The 17,509-nt window shown below is 48.3% G+C and overlaps 1 protein-coding gene across 1 annotated transcript in view; it reads left to right on the top strand.

Annotated features, from left to right (window-relative positions):
* Positions 1 to 9,546: 9,546 nt before the first annotated feature.
* IL1RN (interleukin 1 receptor antagonist) overlaps positions 9,547 to 17,509 on the top strand; it is a 21,573-nt gene continuing 13,610 nt past the window's right edge. The window contains exon 1 of the mRNA XM_010834102.1: positions 9,547 to 9,638. Coding sequence (XP_010832404.1) covers positions 9,629 to 9,638 — 10 coding nt within the window. The 5' untranslated portion in view covers positions 9,547 to 9,628. The remainder of the gene's footprint in view (positions 9,639 to 17,509) is intronic.

The raw sequence follows: 17,509 nt of genomic DNA, 5'->3' as shown, positions 1-17,509 counted from the left end.
AAGACCGCAGTCACTCTCAAAACCTGTTTAGATTGACCTAAATGGAGGCTTCTCTGTTTTTGAATTAGTCAAGAGACCCCGTGGTACGTGTGACTCAGGTCAATCATTGGAAACACACACACACACAGCCTTCTCTTGCGACCAGCTGTGGTGCCAACACTCAGATCCCAAGTCTCACCCTGGAGCCCAGAACCACTGTCATTCTGGGCCATTGGTGGTGTTCAATCACTAACTTATGTCTGACTCTCTGCAACCCCATGGGCTGCAGCACACCAGGCTTCCCTGTCCTTTACCATCTCCTGGAGTTTGCTCAAACTCATGTCCATCTAGTCGGTGATGCCATCAAATCATCTCATCCTCTGTCACCCACTTCTCCTCCTGCCCTCAATCTTTCCCAGAATCAGCGTCTTTTCCAATGAGTCAGCTCTTTGCATTTGATGGCCAAAGTATTGGAACTGCAGCTTCAGCATCAGTCCTTCCAATGAATATTCAGGGTTGATTTCCTTTAGGATTGACTGGTTTGATCTCCTTGCTGACCTGTAGGGAGGCCTATTTTCTGTGCCCCTTTGTTCTTATCTTGGGGTTCTTTCCCATGCTAGGGGCTTCAAAACCTGGCTTTTACAGCTAGCAGCTTTTTCTGATAAACCACATCAGGTCTCCTAGCTTATGGGCCTCAGACCAATCTCCAATTTAAAGAAACAGATCTTGCTGCAAGAGACAAAAGCCTTCACTCCATTCCATCATTTCACCTTCCAGGCAGAAACAAGTTCAAGTGATGGCCAGCTTGTGAAGCTTCCAGCACTCCCTCCATGATGACCCCCAGGGTGAGGAGCAAGCCCCTCACCTGGCAGGAGGCAGTCAGGTGTCTTGATCCTTTAGACTATCCTGCATGTGTAGCAAGAATTCCATATTCTATTTGTATAGGACTTAATTCCCAAAGCACACGCACAAACCCAGTCTCATTTTTCATTGGTCTTGGCAACACTTCTATGAGGGAAGTAAAAAGTAGGTCAAGTGTTATGACCCCCATTTTAGAGCTGGGAAAATAAAATCCTAGAGAGAAATAAAGGCTTGTCTGGGAACAGTCCATGGGTAAATGAGAAGTTAAGGTTTTTGGAACTGGAATTTCCTGACTACACAGTTAGTGCTTGATTTTTGAAGGAGGCATTTTGGTGGCTAAGTGGTCTCTGAGCCAAACACCTCCGTCCCTCAATTTCCTCATCTGTTAAACAAAGATAACAGTTATACATTCTAAAGACTGTTGTGAAAATTCAGTGACAGAGTTCATATGTCAGCATGACAGCTGTCATCAGCCATCACTACTCGAATCTAGCTGGAAATGCTACCCAGATCACCTCCCCCAAGGCTCATGGAGAATGCGCCAGTGAAGTCACATCTCCTGTCCAAGGAAAGCCTGTATCCAATGACCAGTCAGTATGGGTAAATACAGTCTTGACTCCCTTGCCAGGGCCACTCTAGCTCCTAGAGGATGGGTGGAGACCTGTGTGACTACATTGCAGCTCAGCTTTTCTTTCAGCTTAGTTCCTTCTTTCTTCACCCCATAGAGCTGTGGTTGTTGTTTGGTCACTAAGTCATGTCAACTCTTTGCAACCCCATGGACTGAATCTAATCAGGCTTTCCTGTCCTTCACTTTCCTGTCTCCTGGAGTTTGCTCAAGCTCCTGTCCATTGAGTCAGTGGTGCCATCCAACCATCTCATCCTCTGTTGCTTCCTTCTCCTCCTGCCCTCAATCTGCCTTTTCATAGAAGTGTGGATTCTGAATTAAATCCCCAGTCAATGTGTGCTCAGTCACTCAGTCCTGTCCCACTCTTTGCAATCCCATAGACTGTTGCCCCACCAGGCTCCTCTGTCCATGGGACTTTCCAGTCAAGAACACTGGAGTGGTTGCCATTTCCTACTCCAATCAATGCCTGCAGGCTAATCTCCATTACTTGATTCCATGCACATGTGTAAAAACCACCCTCTATCAGTCAGGTGTGAACCACAAATGGGAGTGAGTTTGCACAGAACCAGTGATATGAAGTAGCAGAGAGGCTGGTCTGGCTTAGGTGTGCAGTGTGTGCTTGCAAGGTGTGCTCTTGCAAGAGACTAAGACAGGCAGGCCTTCCTGAAGGACTTGACCCTGGTCCCCCAGCACTGATATGCAGCCAACTGTGGTAGCCTCTAGGTGTGGGGCTACCAGAGTCTGGGTTGTTCTGTTCCTGGGCACAGACTTGTTTCACCAGTGACGCAATACCTTGTAATAGACCACAGGTCAATTGCACGTTCCTGTTACCCAGCACAGAGTGGCTTGTTGTTCAGTCTCTCCAGGAATTCTGACGCACCGCAAGACCCTGTGGTTGAAATGCTTCTACATTCCCCGTGAAAGTCCCTGGCCTCAGAAAAGGAAGTGTTCTCAGGTGACTAATAGGTGGGTCAGGGCTTCCCAGCGTCTGGCCATCTTGGAACATGAAACAAAAAACACAGGTACACTTTAGCTCAAGCTTTTTGGGGGGGAATGTGGAGAAGGTAAGAGCCCAGAACTACTATCAGCTCTATAACCCCCCCCATCCTCCAGATACTATAAGATGTAAGAGGGAAAATGCCAGCCTTTCCCTGACTTCCAACTTGATTACCACTCCAAGTCTCCCTTATTGGGAGTTCTGGATCACTCAGTCCTGCCAAAGTCCAGAGCCCTTGATGGGGTAGATGAATAAGGATTTGGATGTCAGGCCTCCATCACTCTGTAGGCTCTTTCCCTTGAACTTGACATTTTGGATCTGGCTGTTTGACTTACTTTGGCCACCTCATGCGAAGAGTTGACTTATTGGAAAAGACTCTGACGCTGGGATGGATTGGGGGCAAGAGGATGAGATGGCTGGATGGCATAACTGACTCGATGGATATGAGTCTCAGTGAACTCCAGGAGTTGGTGATGGACAGGGAGGCCTGGCATGCTGCGATTCATGGGGTTGCAAAGAGTCGGACACGACTGAGAGACTGATCTGATCTGATCTGATTTGACTTACTTGGACCATAAAAAAATTACTTATTGGACCATAAAGAAAGCTGAGCCCCAAAGAATTGGTGCTTTTGAACTGTGGTGTTGGAGAAGACTCTTGAGAGTCCCTTGGACTGCAAGGAGATCAAACCAGTCAATCCTAAAGGAAATCAACCCTGAATATTCATTGGAAGGACTGATGCTGAAGCTGAAACTCCAATACTTTGGCCACCTGATATGAAGAACCAACTCATTGGAAAAGACCCTCATGCTGGGAAAGATTAAAGGCAGGAGGAGAAGGGGCAACAGAGGATGAGATGATTTCATGGCATCACCGACTTGATGGACATGAGTTTGAGCAAGCTCCAGGAGTTGGTGATGGACAGGGAAGCCTGGCATGCTGTAGTTCATGGGGTCACAAAGAGTCGGACATGACTGTGTGACTAAACTGAACTGATGTGACTTACTTATAATTGCCTGAAGCCCCCAGCAATGCTTTTTCTCCCTTTGGGGCCTCTGCTTTCTCTTCTTCCTTTACTAATTGTCCTGTGTCTCCTGCTCAGCCCCATTTCCAAGTCTGATGGTCGTGCCTCTGCTCTGTGCTCCCACCAAACCCTATGCTTCTATTATCCATGCACACATTGTGGTGTAATGTTCTTTTCTTTTTCTTTTAAAGTTTTTATTTTGTGTTAGGGTATAGCTGGTTAACAATGTTATGATAGCTTCAGGTGGACAGTGAAGGGACTCAGCCATACATATACATGTATCCATCCTTCCCCAGGGCTCCTGGCCGGTGACAGTCCATGGAGTTGCAAAGAGTCAGACACAACTGAGCAACTAATACTTTCATGTTTCATTCTGCCCTGAACTCCCCCCCCACAGTCCAGGCTGCCACATAACATTGAGCATATACTGTGCAATAGTTCCTTGTTGGTTATCCATTTTAAATACAGCAGCGTGTACCTGACCATGTAATGTCCTTTTGCTGAAGGCATGAAGACTGAGTCCCATAAGCACAAGGACACGCCCACCTCACTCACCTCTGTGCCCATGGGGTCTAATGTAGCACCTGGTAGGGGTGGGTGGGGAGTGAATCTTATTGGAGCAAATGTGTATTAGGTTTTATCATTGGTTGTTGTTTATTGTTGGTTGTTATCACAGGGACCCAGACTACCTTGAACTAGCTTACAACTCTACCACTTAGCTGCTGGGAAAGCACCAGAAACTGCTCCTCCTTTTTCAATACAGCTTGGACAACACCAGGAAGATGCTACTGTTCTGAGTCTGGTCCTGTGCCCCATGCACAATGGCTGAGGATGGAATGAGATGGCTGAAGTAAGAAAAGGAGGAGAGTCAGCCTGCCCAGCAGATAAGCCTCAGGTGGCGCTATGGAAGCACGGACTCTCCCAGGAGCTCGTGGACCGGATGTACTGCCCAGATGCAGGAAATGATTCTTCCCGTCATCGACCTATGCCTTCCTGGACTGTCCCTTTTAGAGCTTCATGTTGACGGACTCCTCAGTTTCCTTATGTGTTGTTTATTGGCTTTTATGGGATTATTTAATCTAAACCTTTGGTTGCAGGAGACAGACATGCTTGAGCTAGCCTGTGAGACAAGATATGGTGGCAGGAAGTATAGCATATCACGTGAGACTAACTGGGAATGTTAAGATTATGAGAAATGAGGCATTATCATCTGACAGCCGAAAGCCACTGTATTCTCATTTCTGCATCTATCTGTCTGCTCGATTCTTCCTTTCTGCAAAATGGCTTTCTCTGCTTCTTTGTATACCTGCGAAAAGTGGCCCCTCTAAAGCTGATAGATTTCTAAGTCCTAGGTTTGAGAGCAGTAACACATGGCCTGGCTTCTCTGATTTTTTACTTCCTTATTTCTGGCAGTGGGTTAGTTTGAAGCCGCTGTCCCCAGAGTCCAATCAGCTATGGGCTAGGGACAAAGTTGGACTTCCCAGGTGGCTCCATGATAAAGAACCTGCCTGTCAATGCAGGAGACATGGGTTCTATTCCTGGGTCTGGAAGATCCCCTGGAGAAGGAAATGGCAGCCCACTCCAGTATTCTCGCCTGGGACATCCCACAAACAGAGGGGCCTGGTGGGCTACAGTCTATGGGGTCTCAGAGAGTTGGACACAACTTAGCAACTAAACAACAATAACAAGGGCAAAGTCAGGACATTATAGGTGACTGACCCTGTGAGCCGTGATGGTGGTGATGGGGGTAGTTCCCAGAAGAGGGAATCATGGGTTAAGCAGCGTCTGCATAACTTGACCTTGACTGATGTGAACTTGTGTGCTTCATTCAACGTGTGATCATTATGAGTATTATGCTTGGGAGGCTTGTTTATCTGTAGAGTATGTGTATGTGTGTGTGTGTGTGTGTGTGTGTATGAATGTGTGTGTGTGTGTGTATGTAAGAGGGAGAGAGGCTTGGTTGTCCATGCCTGGTGACTTCCCATCCTGTCTTTGTTTCATTTCTCTCTGAGGCAGTTCCTGTGCTATGAATCAGGGACTCAGTGGCGAACAAAGAAGACACAGTCCTTGCTGTGACCCACCAGGGAGGCAGATGTTCCTCAGGGTATCACACAAATGAATGTTTGAACTGAGGTCTTAGGGGCAAGCAGGGTTGAGCAATTCCTTTCAGCGGACAAGTGATGCCAAGTTTCTGAGGTTGGAGGAAGAGGTCAATTTGAGGAATCAAAAGGAAGCTCGTGTGGATGGAGTTCAGAGGGCAAGGCGACAGCTGTTAAGCAAGCACAGCCCGGACCTGGTGGCGCAGACTCTCAGGGACACTGGAAGGGCTTTGCATGTGTGCTAAAGTCTCTTCAGTCATGTCTGACTCTTTGTGACCCTCTGGACTGTAACCCACCAGGATCCTCTGTCCATGGGATTTCCCAGGCAAGAATAATGGAGTGGGTTTCCATTCCCTTCTCCAGGGGATCTTCCCGACCCGGGGATCGAACACCAGTCTCCTGCATTGCAGGCAGATTCTTTACTGTCTGAGCCACCAGAAAGTAAGGGCTTTCAGGTTTATCTATTCATAAAGACTATGGGAAACAGCTTGAGGGTTTACAGTCAATTGTAAAAGCGATGCCATCTCTTTTTACAACTCTGATTCTGTGTCATGGTCTATATCCCTAGACCCACAGGAACCAGGTTCCCCTGGGTGCTGCTGCCCTGGCCCTGGTGGAGGGGTTCCCCCACAGTCTCCCCACAGCCCACCAGGGCCCTGCCGTTGAACCTGGTTGTGGCCCAGACTTCTGTTTCCAGGGTAAGACTTCCCTTTGGAGCCTTGGGGTCTCTCCTGCCAGAAGACCTTACCTGCAACCATCTTAGCCCGAAACAGGGCTTCTAATGACATCCAGCCTTAAGATCTCACCCGTATTTCTGACACTTGGTCCCCTGGTCCCTCCTGTTTCCACCCTTCCTTCCACCACCACCCCCCCCCACTGCCACCCTTACCCTTCTTCCTTGTGCAGAGCACTGGCCCAAAGCAAGTCAGTCACTGTCACTGGGGTTCTTCAGAAATACCCCCACCCTCCACGGCCAAGGGTCACCATCCACCAGGAATCCCCAAATTCCCTAATGCCAGGTCTTCCCAGAGCCATCAGTCCTCCCCACCTCTGGAACATTCAGTTGCAGGTTTCTCAGGGGCTCTGGGTACCCAACACCAGGTTCTGATCCTTCAGAGCCCTACAGCTTTGGAGGTGTGCTGGCAGGCCTGGAGAGGAGGGCTTGGGAATGGACCAGGTCCTGGGGTAGTTAGAGGTGCTCTCAAGTGGCCTTTCTACCCTGGATGTGCCCCTTGTCAGGCAAGCCCCAGCCTGTTCTCTGATCCACATGCCATCCCTTGGTCCTGATAGGCAGCCCAGTGTACCATCTCTGTACTGAGCCCAGGCTAGGCCAGGCCCCTGGCTTCGCAGGGGAGAGATCAGACCCGTAACCTGCAAGAATATAGCTAATACTGGCTTGGGCAAAACGTTCGTTCAGGGTTTTTATACCATCTTATGGAGAAAAACCAACCCAACACCTAAATGATGTTTCCTGTGTGGGCACCTTCCTGTGTCCTGAGTTTATTAGCTCAGTCCCCACCACCCCCCACGAGAGGAGGCCACAGTCTTACCCTCATTTCCCCAGATGTTTCCAGGATCACACAGATGTCATTCGCAAGGCCAGGGAATCTGAACCTCCGGGCACTAGGGCCCGCCTCCCAGGACTGCCCTCCTGATGCAATAACAGTTTCTCACCATCCTCGCCTGCCCCTTGGCCCAACTTTCCACATTTACAAAATTGAGTTCCTGCTTTTTTTTAGCCAACAAGCGTTTATCTCCAAAAACTGTTTCAAAAATTCCCAGCCAGCCCCAGCTCAGGGTCCCTGGCATTCTAGGTGGTGAGGCTGGGCTGCAGAGAGCAGGAAGTGAGGCCCCATGGGAAGTCCCTGCGGTCGGGGCCAGGACGTGGCCCTGCCTGGCTCTGACACCCGGCACCTTGCACCGTGCATCCCCTGGCCTGACTTCAGGCCCCATCATGGGCTGAGCCAAGGAGCTAGCCCAAGCCCCAGCGATATGGTTGGGGGACCATGAACTGCTCCTCCCAGACACATCTGAATGATAAACCTTCCCTCAAACCACTAGCCTGTCCTTCCCAGACAGAGGAGACACGCTTGAAGGTGGTGGGACCCGGATAGGGGGCAGCCACCAGCCTGGCCTCCAGTTCACCTGTATCCTAAGCAGTGGTCCCCAACCTTTATGGCATCACGGTTTCATGGAAGACAGTTTTTCCACGAAAGGGGTTGGTGGGTGTGGTGGTGATTCAGGTGATAATGGGAAGGATGGGGAATGGTAGATGCCTGAGGGGTTGCGGACCTGTGCCCTAAGGCATTGACGACAGCAAGGCCCTATTTCAATGCACACAATTTATAAAGCCTTCCAGAGGCTGTCATTCCTTCTTGCAGCCAGCTCCTCACCTCAGGTGGGGCAGAGAGTGACTGCTCCCTTTGCAGTTATCAGAATAAAGCCCAGGGAATAGAAGGGACCCATCCAGTGTCACACAGCTCTTTAACTGCAGACCTGGGATGCGACCCATGATGCAGAGCCTTGTGGGAAGCCCTTGCCTCTGCTCCCATGTACCAGCCTGGATAGTTTTAAAGAATCCTGAGCTGTCTGCTCCCTGCTGGCAAGGTCTAGGGACCATGAAGCTATTGAGCTGGTCAGTTCTGAATGGCAAATGGGAGAGTGGGTTGGGAACACAGAATCTTCCAGAGAAGGTGGGGAGAGCCTGACTTCTTGGACAGCATCATGCCAGCAGTTGGGTATAAGGCCTGAGGGTAACATGGATACTCCCTGCTCCCTAAGCCAAGCCCCAACCACACGGGCCTCAAAACCACCAGGAAGATCCCACCTAAGAGCCTTTGTGATTGCTGTCCCTCCACCTGGAACATTATTTCTCTTCCTTAATCATCCAGGTCTCATCTCGGTGTTAAAGATTCCACCTGCAATGCAGGAGACACAGGAGATGCGGGTTTGATTCCTGGGTCAGGAAGATCCCCTGGAGGAACGCACTGCAACCCATTCTAGTATTCTTGCCTGGAGAATCCCATGGACAGAGGAGCCTGGACAGAGGGCTACAGTCCATAGCTTGCCTTCTCAGAGAGGCTTCCCCTGACCACTTTCTCTAAAATCACACCCACCCCAGGTCCCTTGAAAACCTCATGCTTTTTCTTTCCCCTCTAGCACTTACTGCTGTCTGAAGTTAGTTTACTTGTTTCTTGTTCTTCTGATGTTCTTCTCCATAAGAACATCAGAGAGAGGTTTCCCTCATGGCCCAGTGATAAAGAATCCCCTGGCCAATGCAGGAGACATGGGTTCAATCCCTGGTCCCACATGCTGCGGAGCATCTAAGCCCGTGCACCCATGTAACTACAGACCCTGTGCTCTAGAATCTGGGAACCACAGCTACTGAAACCCAAGCACCCTGGAGCCCATGCTCTGCAACCAGAGAAGCCATGGCAATAAAAACCCCGAGAACCACAAGAGAGTAGCCCCGCCTCTCCACAGCTAGAGAAAGCCCATGAAGAAACAAAGACCCAGCACAGCCAAAAATAAATAAAGAAATACATTTTTAAAAAGATCATCAGGGACCTTCTGTGGCTTTCTCTGGAGGCTTGCCAGAAGAGAACCTTCTTCTGGTTCAGGTTAAGGGCATACAGGGTTAAGTCTACCCACATTGTCTGGATGAAGGTGCACACATAGGCACAGACTGGGGGTCACTGGGGTTGGGTGGGAACAAAGGTCCAGCCCCACTAATCCAGCTCAGCTCCTCATATGTGACCTCCGATTTTATGCAGATCAGAACCCGTCTGGCTTCTGTTAGCCTGAGTCACCGTTCTGGAAGCTGGGCTTGCCCACCTCCTTGCAGTGGCCAGCCCTGCGTGGGTATGTGGGAAGGCAGACTGGGGCTCCTCCTCTCACCCTCCGCCAGGAATCGGGTAGGAGGGCGTGGTTCTGCCCTGGGAGGGGCTGGTGGCCCAGGTGTGGCCTGGCTGTGCCTCCTTCCTGTGTCACCACTCCGTCTGGAGCCAGAGCCTGGAATACCTTGGAGGACCTCATCTTTCACCATGGCTTTAGGTAAGCTCCTTCTGCTTCTATTTTTCCATCTGAAACATGGGAATGAAAAGTATTTACCCAGTGCTCTCAGACTCTGAAGAACAAGCTTCAAGGGGAATGTCAAGGGCATGGAGCTCCTGGCCTGTCTGAGAGACCTGGCCACCGTGTGGCAGCGGCCAACACGGGGAGACTGTGCAGGTGTTCTGAGGCAGGGGCTGCAAACCCCGTGCATACTGAGTGAGCAGGCAGCCCAGGGAAGCGTGCCTGTGTGAGAAAATAATCATGAAGTCCTTGGAGCCCATTGGTCATTTCCTACTGTCGATAGAGAGGTGGAAAACTGGAGAAATGTTTCTGTAAAGCATGAGAAAGAACATTGGGAGCTCAATGAGAAATACTAATACAATCCGGTCCTCAGCCATAGATCTGAGGGGTAATAGAGAAGGGCAGGGACTTGTAGAATTAGGGGCTGTCACTAGTCAGTACCAGCAAGTGGCTGGCCCATGAGAATGCAGGCCCAAGTGGCCACAACTTCTCATTTTTCTTTTTTCTTTTTTTGGGGGGGCCACATCATGTAGCACGTGGGATCTTAGTTCCCTAACCAGGGATCAAACCCACAACCCCTGCAGTGAAAACATGGAGTCTTAAGCACTGGACTGCCAGGAAAGTCTCAGAACTTCTCAGTTTTCCAAAAGAATTGGATTTCTGATGTTGTGATGTATAGCATTCTGGTTAAATGAAGCAGTAGTAGTAGTGTTAGTCGCTCAGTCGTGTCTGACTCTGTGACTCCACAGACTGTAGCTCACCAGGCTCCTCTGTCCATGGGATTGTCCAGTCAAGAATACTGGAGTGGATTGCTATTCCCTTTGCTAGAGGATCTTCCCGACCCAGGGATCGAACCCGGGTCTCCTGCACTGCAGGCAGGTTCTTTACTGTTTGAGTTACAGGGAAGTCCCAAAATGAAACAATAAAGAAAGCAAATAAAATATTCAGTCTATGAGCTACTGGTTTGCAACTTCTGGTTAAAACGTATATGGGGCCGAGAAAAGATATTAAGGTTGGTGGTCTGAATATCCAGTTTTTAATTCTAAATTGGCCTCTAGTGGGTAACTTTTTTCTCCTTTCTGGATCTCACTTTCCTCAATGTCAAGAGGAGGCTGGCAAACTCAGGGTTTCAAGGACACGGTAATAACTAATACTTCCATAGCACTTGCTCCAGCTGGGCATTCTGCTGAACTGTTTACATGGTTTAATTCTCCCCATAACCACATGAGGAAGGACTACTATGGTTCACATTTTCAGAAGAGGAAACTGGGCCACAGAAAGGTTAAGTAATTTGCTCAAAGCAAGACAGCCAGTATAAGGGAACGAGCTGGGCCTGACAGCAGACAGTCTGTTTCCAAACCATGGAATACACTCTAGGGGCACAGATACCACATGTTATCATGGAGGGAGAAATGCTTTGTAAACCACAGCCAGGATCCCTGAAGCAGCTGACCTCCCCCTTCCCCTGGAGGGTGTAACAGTCTCCAGTGGGCTGTGTGAAATAGCATATGGTCTTGTGTATCTTTCAAATGTGTAAAGGAAGATGCAACTCCCAGGAACAGACAGTGATATACTATGAAGAAATCAGTATGCTTATAAATGGTTCATTCCAAAATATTTTCACCTGGCACATAGTAGATGTTAAATTAAAACTTGGTGCTAAAGTATAACTTGGATTGGATTGAATTCAAGCAACAAATGTATGTGAACCCAGTGAAGACACTGTGATTCCTGGGAGGAGGAACCCACATTCTCTAACACCTGGAGCATAGGTGGTACCACTGATGCCAACCAGAGAGGGCCCAGAAATAATCATGGTTTGACAGAAGAGCTGTAAAAGTGAGGAAAGAGACAAGGATGAAGATGGAACTGCCCTGTGTGTATTCTGTGCTACCCTGGACAAGCTATTAACTTCAGTGGAACTCTGTTTACACTGCTGACCTTATAGCTGATGCGTGTGAAGGAGGAGGAAGGGGAGGAAGAGGGGATTAAGATGATGACAATGAAAAAGTAAATATTTTCTACAACTTAAGTCTGAAAACAATTTCAGGCTACTAGATGGTGACCATGTCTTGATTACACAGTTTGAGGAAGTTAAATATGAATGGCTTAATTGAAAATTAACTTGATCAGAATGAGAGTGATTGATTAACACTGTATCTGCTATAGTCTCTTTTCTTGAGTGGAAGACTTACCATGGTTTTGGAGTACTCTAGCATGCTTTACTTACCTGTCTATTCATGTAGTAAAATGGACAGCATCTCTGCTACTAGGTTACTTGGCAAGGGATAATGATTGATATTTAATTGTGCCTGCAATTTGCAGCACTAGCTACCAGATGATGCCAGCACCTTCTAAAGTTTTCTTGTGTTAGTCATTCAACCTTTTCTGACTCTGTGACTCCATGGACTGTACCTTGCCAGGCTCCTCCATCTATGGGATCTCCCAGGCGAGAATATTGGAGTAGGTTGCCAATTTCCTTCTCCAGGGCATCTTCCTGTCCCAGGGATCAAACCTGGGTCTCCTGCACTGTAGGCAGATTCTTTACCATCTGAGCCACCAGGAAAGGTTTCTTAAGGGTGAGCAATCATCTGTTTTCCAGGAATTGAAATGTTCCCAGGATGCTGGGTTTTCAGTGGGGCTTCTCCAATGGCTCAGCAGGTAAAGAATCTGCCTGCCATGCAGGAGACACAGGAGATGCAGGTTTGATCCCTGGGTCAGGAAGATCCCCTGGAGAAGAAAATGAAAATCCATTCCAGTACTAGGAGCCTGGAGGACTATAATCCCATGGGTCAAATACAGTTGGATGAGACTAAGCACAGGGCTTTCAGTACTGAAACCAAGAATATCATGGAAAACCTAGGGAAACTGGCCATTCTAGTCCGTAACCAGGTAAAGAGGTTTCTCTTTAACCTATGTAAGGTTTTAGAATCATCCTTTCTTTACTAGCAAAAAAACCTCCTAAAATTTTCAAACAGGTATAGAATAAATCATTGCTCTATATGATGTGAGTTCAAACACATAGGGAACAGTGTAAGAACAAATATAATTCTTGTTCCTGTTAACTATGCGATGAAGCAGAGAGGAAAAGACATCACCTGGTTCTCTAACAGGACTGCAGTGTGGAGGAACTGGGTTCAAATCTTGGCTCAACCAAGATCTGGGGCAAGTGATTTAATTTGTCTGAGCCTTGATTTTTTAATTCTACAAAGTGAGTATATCCCCATCTTGAGAGTGTATCTCTCAAGGTGTATCTATACCCAGCTTGCTCAACTTTTGTATGTGTGTGTGCTCAGTCACTCGGTTGTATCTGTTTCTTTGTGACCCCATGGACTGTAGCCCACTAGGTTCCTCTGTCCATAGGATTTTCCAGGCAAGAATACTACCAGCACTTGGGCTTCCCTGGTGCCTCAGTTGGTAAAGAATCCACCTGCAATGCAGGAGACCTCAGTTCGATCCCTGGGTTGGGAAGATTTCCTGGAGAAGGAAATGACAACCTACTGGGAAATCCCATGGACAGAGGAGTCTGGCAGGCTACAATCCATGGGGTCACAAGAGTCAGACATGACTTAGCAACTAAATCACCACCAAAGAAGACCTATAGAAAAGAGTAGAACACAGAGGCCAAAACACTGCAGGCGAGAAACAGAGTTGTTCCCTCCCCCAAGTTTTTGTCTCCTCTCTCCTCACCCTGCCTGCCAAGACTTAATTTACCACCAAAGCCCAGAAGGCGAGAGCAAACCAGTACCTTGGAAAACATGAAGAAAACTTAGATAAATAGTGGCTTTCAATGCAGATCCATATCAAACCCAGAAACTGCTGGAACAGAGATCATCTTGGAAAACTCTGAACCTCAAAAAGGACTCACAGTGAGTTTACCATTCGTATCTGGTGATAGGGTCCACACGGGGTCTCACTGATAAGATGGCTCCTTATGTCGACCTCACAAAGAATAAACCACAGTGATCCTTGAGACTGACCAAATTGCCCAAATGGCATCCTGTTATCCCACTGGTGCTTATCTTCTCAAAGCTGTGAGACCACCAGATTCCAGACCTCCGGCTACATGAACACCCCTTCAGAGAATTTTTCACTGCTGCTAAGTCACGTCAGTCGTGTCCAACTCTGTGCGACCCCATAGACGGCAGCCCACAGGCTCCCCCATCCCTGGGATCCTCCAGGCAAGAACACTGGAGTGGGTTGCCATTTCCTTCTCCAATGCATGAAAGTGAAAAGTGAAAGTGAAGTCGTTCAGTTGTGTTCGACTTGCAGCAACCCCATGGACTGCAGCCTACCAGGCTCCTCCACCCATGGGAGTACTGGCAAGAGTACTGGAGTGGGGTGCCATTGCCTTCGAATTTTTCACTGGTGGGGTATAAAAGGATTCTGTCAGAAGGGACTTCCAGTCTTTTGATTCAGGATAAGGGCTGAATGTCAGGCTGCTGTAACTGCTTCTTGTGGGAGAGGGGTGACATGGGTGACATGGGGATGAGATAAGAAAAGGCAGGAATGTGGGTCAAGGGGATCTGTGTGGGGTCCAAGTTTTTGATAATCTGAGTGAGTTCGAAGTAGCTCGTGGATAGTTCAGTTGGTGAAGTCTTGTAAGCAATCCTGACGAAATTTTGAAAAAAGATGCATTAATCTTGGGCCAAAAGTTAGAAAAAGGGTTAAGTAGAAGGAGAGGACCTAGAACAGGCAGGACGCAGGACATCCAATTCCAATTGCTTACCCAGTTTTCCCATGAATTATTGAGGTTGTTGGCGTGTTCTTGAGGCCCTGTTTGTCAGATTTATTGCTGCTTCCTTTACAAAGCCTGATTTATTGGTGTAGAAGCAGCAGACTTCCTCCAAAAATAGGCACAGGCCTCCTTTTTCTGCTGCGAGGAGGTCTAATCCTCTTCTGTTTTGGAGGATCATGGCTACCATGAAATCTAGCTGGTTTTGGATAGTGATAAGGCTGTTAGGTATTTCTTCTAGGCTGTGAGTTTAGAAAGGCTTTGATAGTAATTTGAAGGAGTTGTGAGCCCTGCGGTCCCTGTCCCAATCCCAGCGGCTATTCCTAAACTGATTGATAGAGGAATGAGTTGAATTTCCAGTCTGGGTCGGTTATGAGTTAGTGGGATAGGAAGGGTCCGATTGTTAGGAGCAATAGAAATATCTGGGGCCAGATATAGCAGGGTGCATGTTCCTGTCCAGTTAGTGGGAAGACATAAATAAGCAGTGGTTCCACATAGGAAAAATATTCCAGGAATAAGAAGACAACAGTTGAAATTGATAGCAAATAGGAGTCTTTCTGGGAACTTGTTAGTAGTCTCTGAAACTGACAGTGAATTTGCCAGTGTAACCCCTTCAAGAGGAGTATTTACACCATACGCAGAAGGGAGTTTTCCTGGCAAAGTAAGAGAATGTCCTGCAGTTCCTGAGACATGATAGACAGATTGGCCTGAAAGGAAGGAGAGATGTGAAGTGTGATTACAGAGGTGTGGCGGTATAGTTCCTAGCTGAGGGTAAGAATTGTCTATAGAGTTTTGTCTGGGAAAACAGAAAGGAGCGTGTTGTTGTAGACAAACAACAGAAGTGGTGGGTGTTAAGGAGCAGTTACCAGGCTAGATCAGAGGGTGGGCTTGGGATAGTAACAGAGACTTTGAATTTTGAGAGAAGGTCTCTCCCAAGAATAGGAGTGGGGCATTTTGGGAGTGTGAGAAAAGAGTGGGAAAATAAGGTATCTTGAAGTGTGCAAGGTAGAGGCTCAGTTATTCATGGTATAGATACTAAACCATCAACCCCTATAGCAGAGACCCGAGAGACCTTGGTTTTTCCGGAGTAGGCAGGCATAGAAGAGTAAGTGGCCTCTGTGTCAATGAGAAAGGAGATCGGCTTACCTGCCACTGTAAGAGTTACCCTGGGCTCCATAGAGGTGATGAGAGTCGGAGGGTGGGGCCCTGGGCACCTTCAGTCTTCAGTGGTGAGTCAGGAGATTGGGCAGAGCTGGGTCAGAGGACTCCTGGTTGGGACCAGGAGGGAATGTCCAGATCCCTAGAGGGGGATTTGGGTGGTCAACTTTCCAATGTCCCTTTATGCACAGTTGGGACATGGACTGGGAGGGGGCCTTGGCTTTAGGTATGAGCGGGCCCAGTGGCCTTCTTTGCCACATTTGAAGCAGGGCCCAGGTGGCTTCCTTTCTTTGTTGGTTGATGGAGGCTTGGAGCCATGTAGGGCAGTGGCTAAAAGGTGGTATGTGGTCTGATCTCTTTGGGCCTTCTCTAGCTTTGCCTGTTCTTCCCAGTTATTGAAAATCTTAAAGACTAAATTTAAAAGGTCTCTTCTGCCTTTTTTAGTTTCTTTCAGATATCTGGGGGTGACTGGGAAATAAAATGGGTGTTAAGGACAATGGTGCCCTCTGCTGAAGTGGGGTCTAATTTTGTATATTTTTGTAGGGCTTCCATTAACATGTCTAGAAATTGTGCCAGGTTTTCATCCAGTCTTTGAGTTATTTCCTGGAGCTCATCAAAGTTGATGGCTTTATGCCCTGCCTTTTGAAGGCCCACAATGAGGTAACCAATCATATGATTACAGGCTGCTCATCCAGGTCTCCTTGCCTGATAATCCCAGTTGGGATCATCTTGGGGGCAGCCCTTGCCCCTAAGGGCTTAGTGTCTGTCCTGTGTATCTCATCAGCATGTGCCTGAGAGATGTGCCATACAAGTATGGCAAGAGTGGAGGAAAGGATGATGTAAATATCATGCCAGGTTAAGTCATAAGACTGGGTAAGATACTTGAATTCTTTTAGATAATTATCAGGATCTGAGGAGAAGAAGCCAAGACGCTTTTCAATCTGAAATAGATCTGTAAGGGAGAATGGGGCATGAACCCGAACAATGCCTTCTGCTCCAGCTACTTCGGGTAAAGGGAGGAGTTGGGTAGGGGAAGGAGAGGGGTCCTGCAGTGAAGTTTCCTGTTTAAAGTTGTTCGGGACCAGTAAGGTGAGGGGATCTAGGGAGGTTAGGGTAAAGCCTTGGGACCCTCAGGGTAGAGGGTGGGGCTGAGGTCTCAGAGCTTATCCCAGGCACAGTCTGGGGAGGGGTGTTGGGAGCTATGGTTGGCCAAGGCCTGCTCTTGAGAAGGAAAGAGGGAGGGAGGACAGGTGGAGGTTGTGGAGCTGGATCTGGAGCAGCTGCAAGGTGATTGAGAGCGATGGCCGGGGATGGCAGGGGGGGGCGGGGCGGGGGGGGAAGGGGGTTGGGGCGAGGGGCGGGGGAGTTGGCCTATGGTCAGAAGGGTCGAAGGAAGAAGAAAAATCTGAACACAGGTCACGAGACATTGTATTAGGAGGATGTTGCCCAGAGTGGGTGAAGAGTATTTAAGAAGTACAACAGGATTCCCCGAGAGAGCATCGAGAGCAGAGAGTGAAGAAAACCTGAACACAAGGGATTTCTAACCACTTGGCAATGCAGCGGCAGGAGCTATGGAGGTCCGGAGAAAATTACACTTGGCCATTGGGAACCTGTTATCAAGTCTGTATTGCAGCCAGACAGTGTTAGAATAGTAAATAAGTCTTCTTGGTCTTATCTCCCCTTGGAAGCCCAAGGCTTTTAGGTTTCAGAGAAGGAATCCTAGAGGAGTAGATTTTGAGGGCTGGGATTGAGAATTTCCCATTGTGGCCGAATAGGAAGGTTAGCCAAGGGTGAGAGAAAGCGAGGAGAAAGGTCTGAGAGAAAAGGCATCCCTGTTCTCAAGACTTTCTCAGAGAGTAATTTAAAAAGACCCTGATGCTGGGAGAGATTGAAGGTGGGAGGAGAAGGGGACGACAGAGGATGAAATGGTTGGATGGCATCACCGACTCAGTTGGCA

The sequence above is a fragment of the Bison bison genome, unplaced genomic scaffold (genome assembly GCF_000754665.1).
Source record: "Bison bison bison isolate TAMUID 2011002044 unplaced genomic scaffold, Bison_UMD1.0 scf7180017864020, whole genome shotgun sequence".
NCBI classification, from domain to species: domain Eukaryota; kingdom Metazoa; phylum Chordata; class Mammalia; order Artiodactyla; family Bovidae; genus Bison; species Bison bison.
Note: the sequence above shows the minus strand (reverse complement) of the source record. Positions and strands in the feature narration are given on the sequence as shown.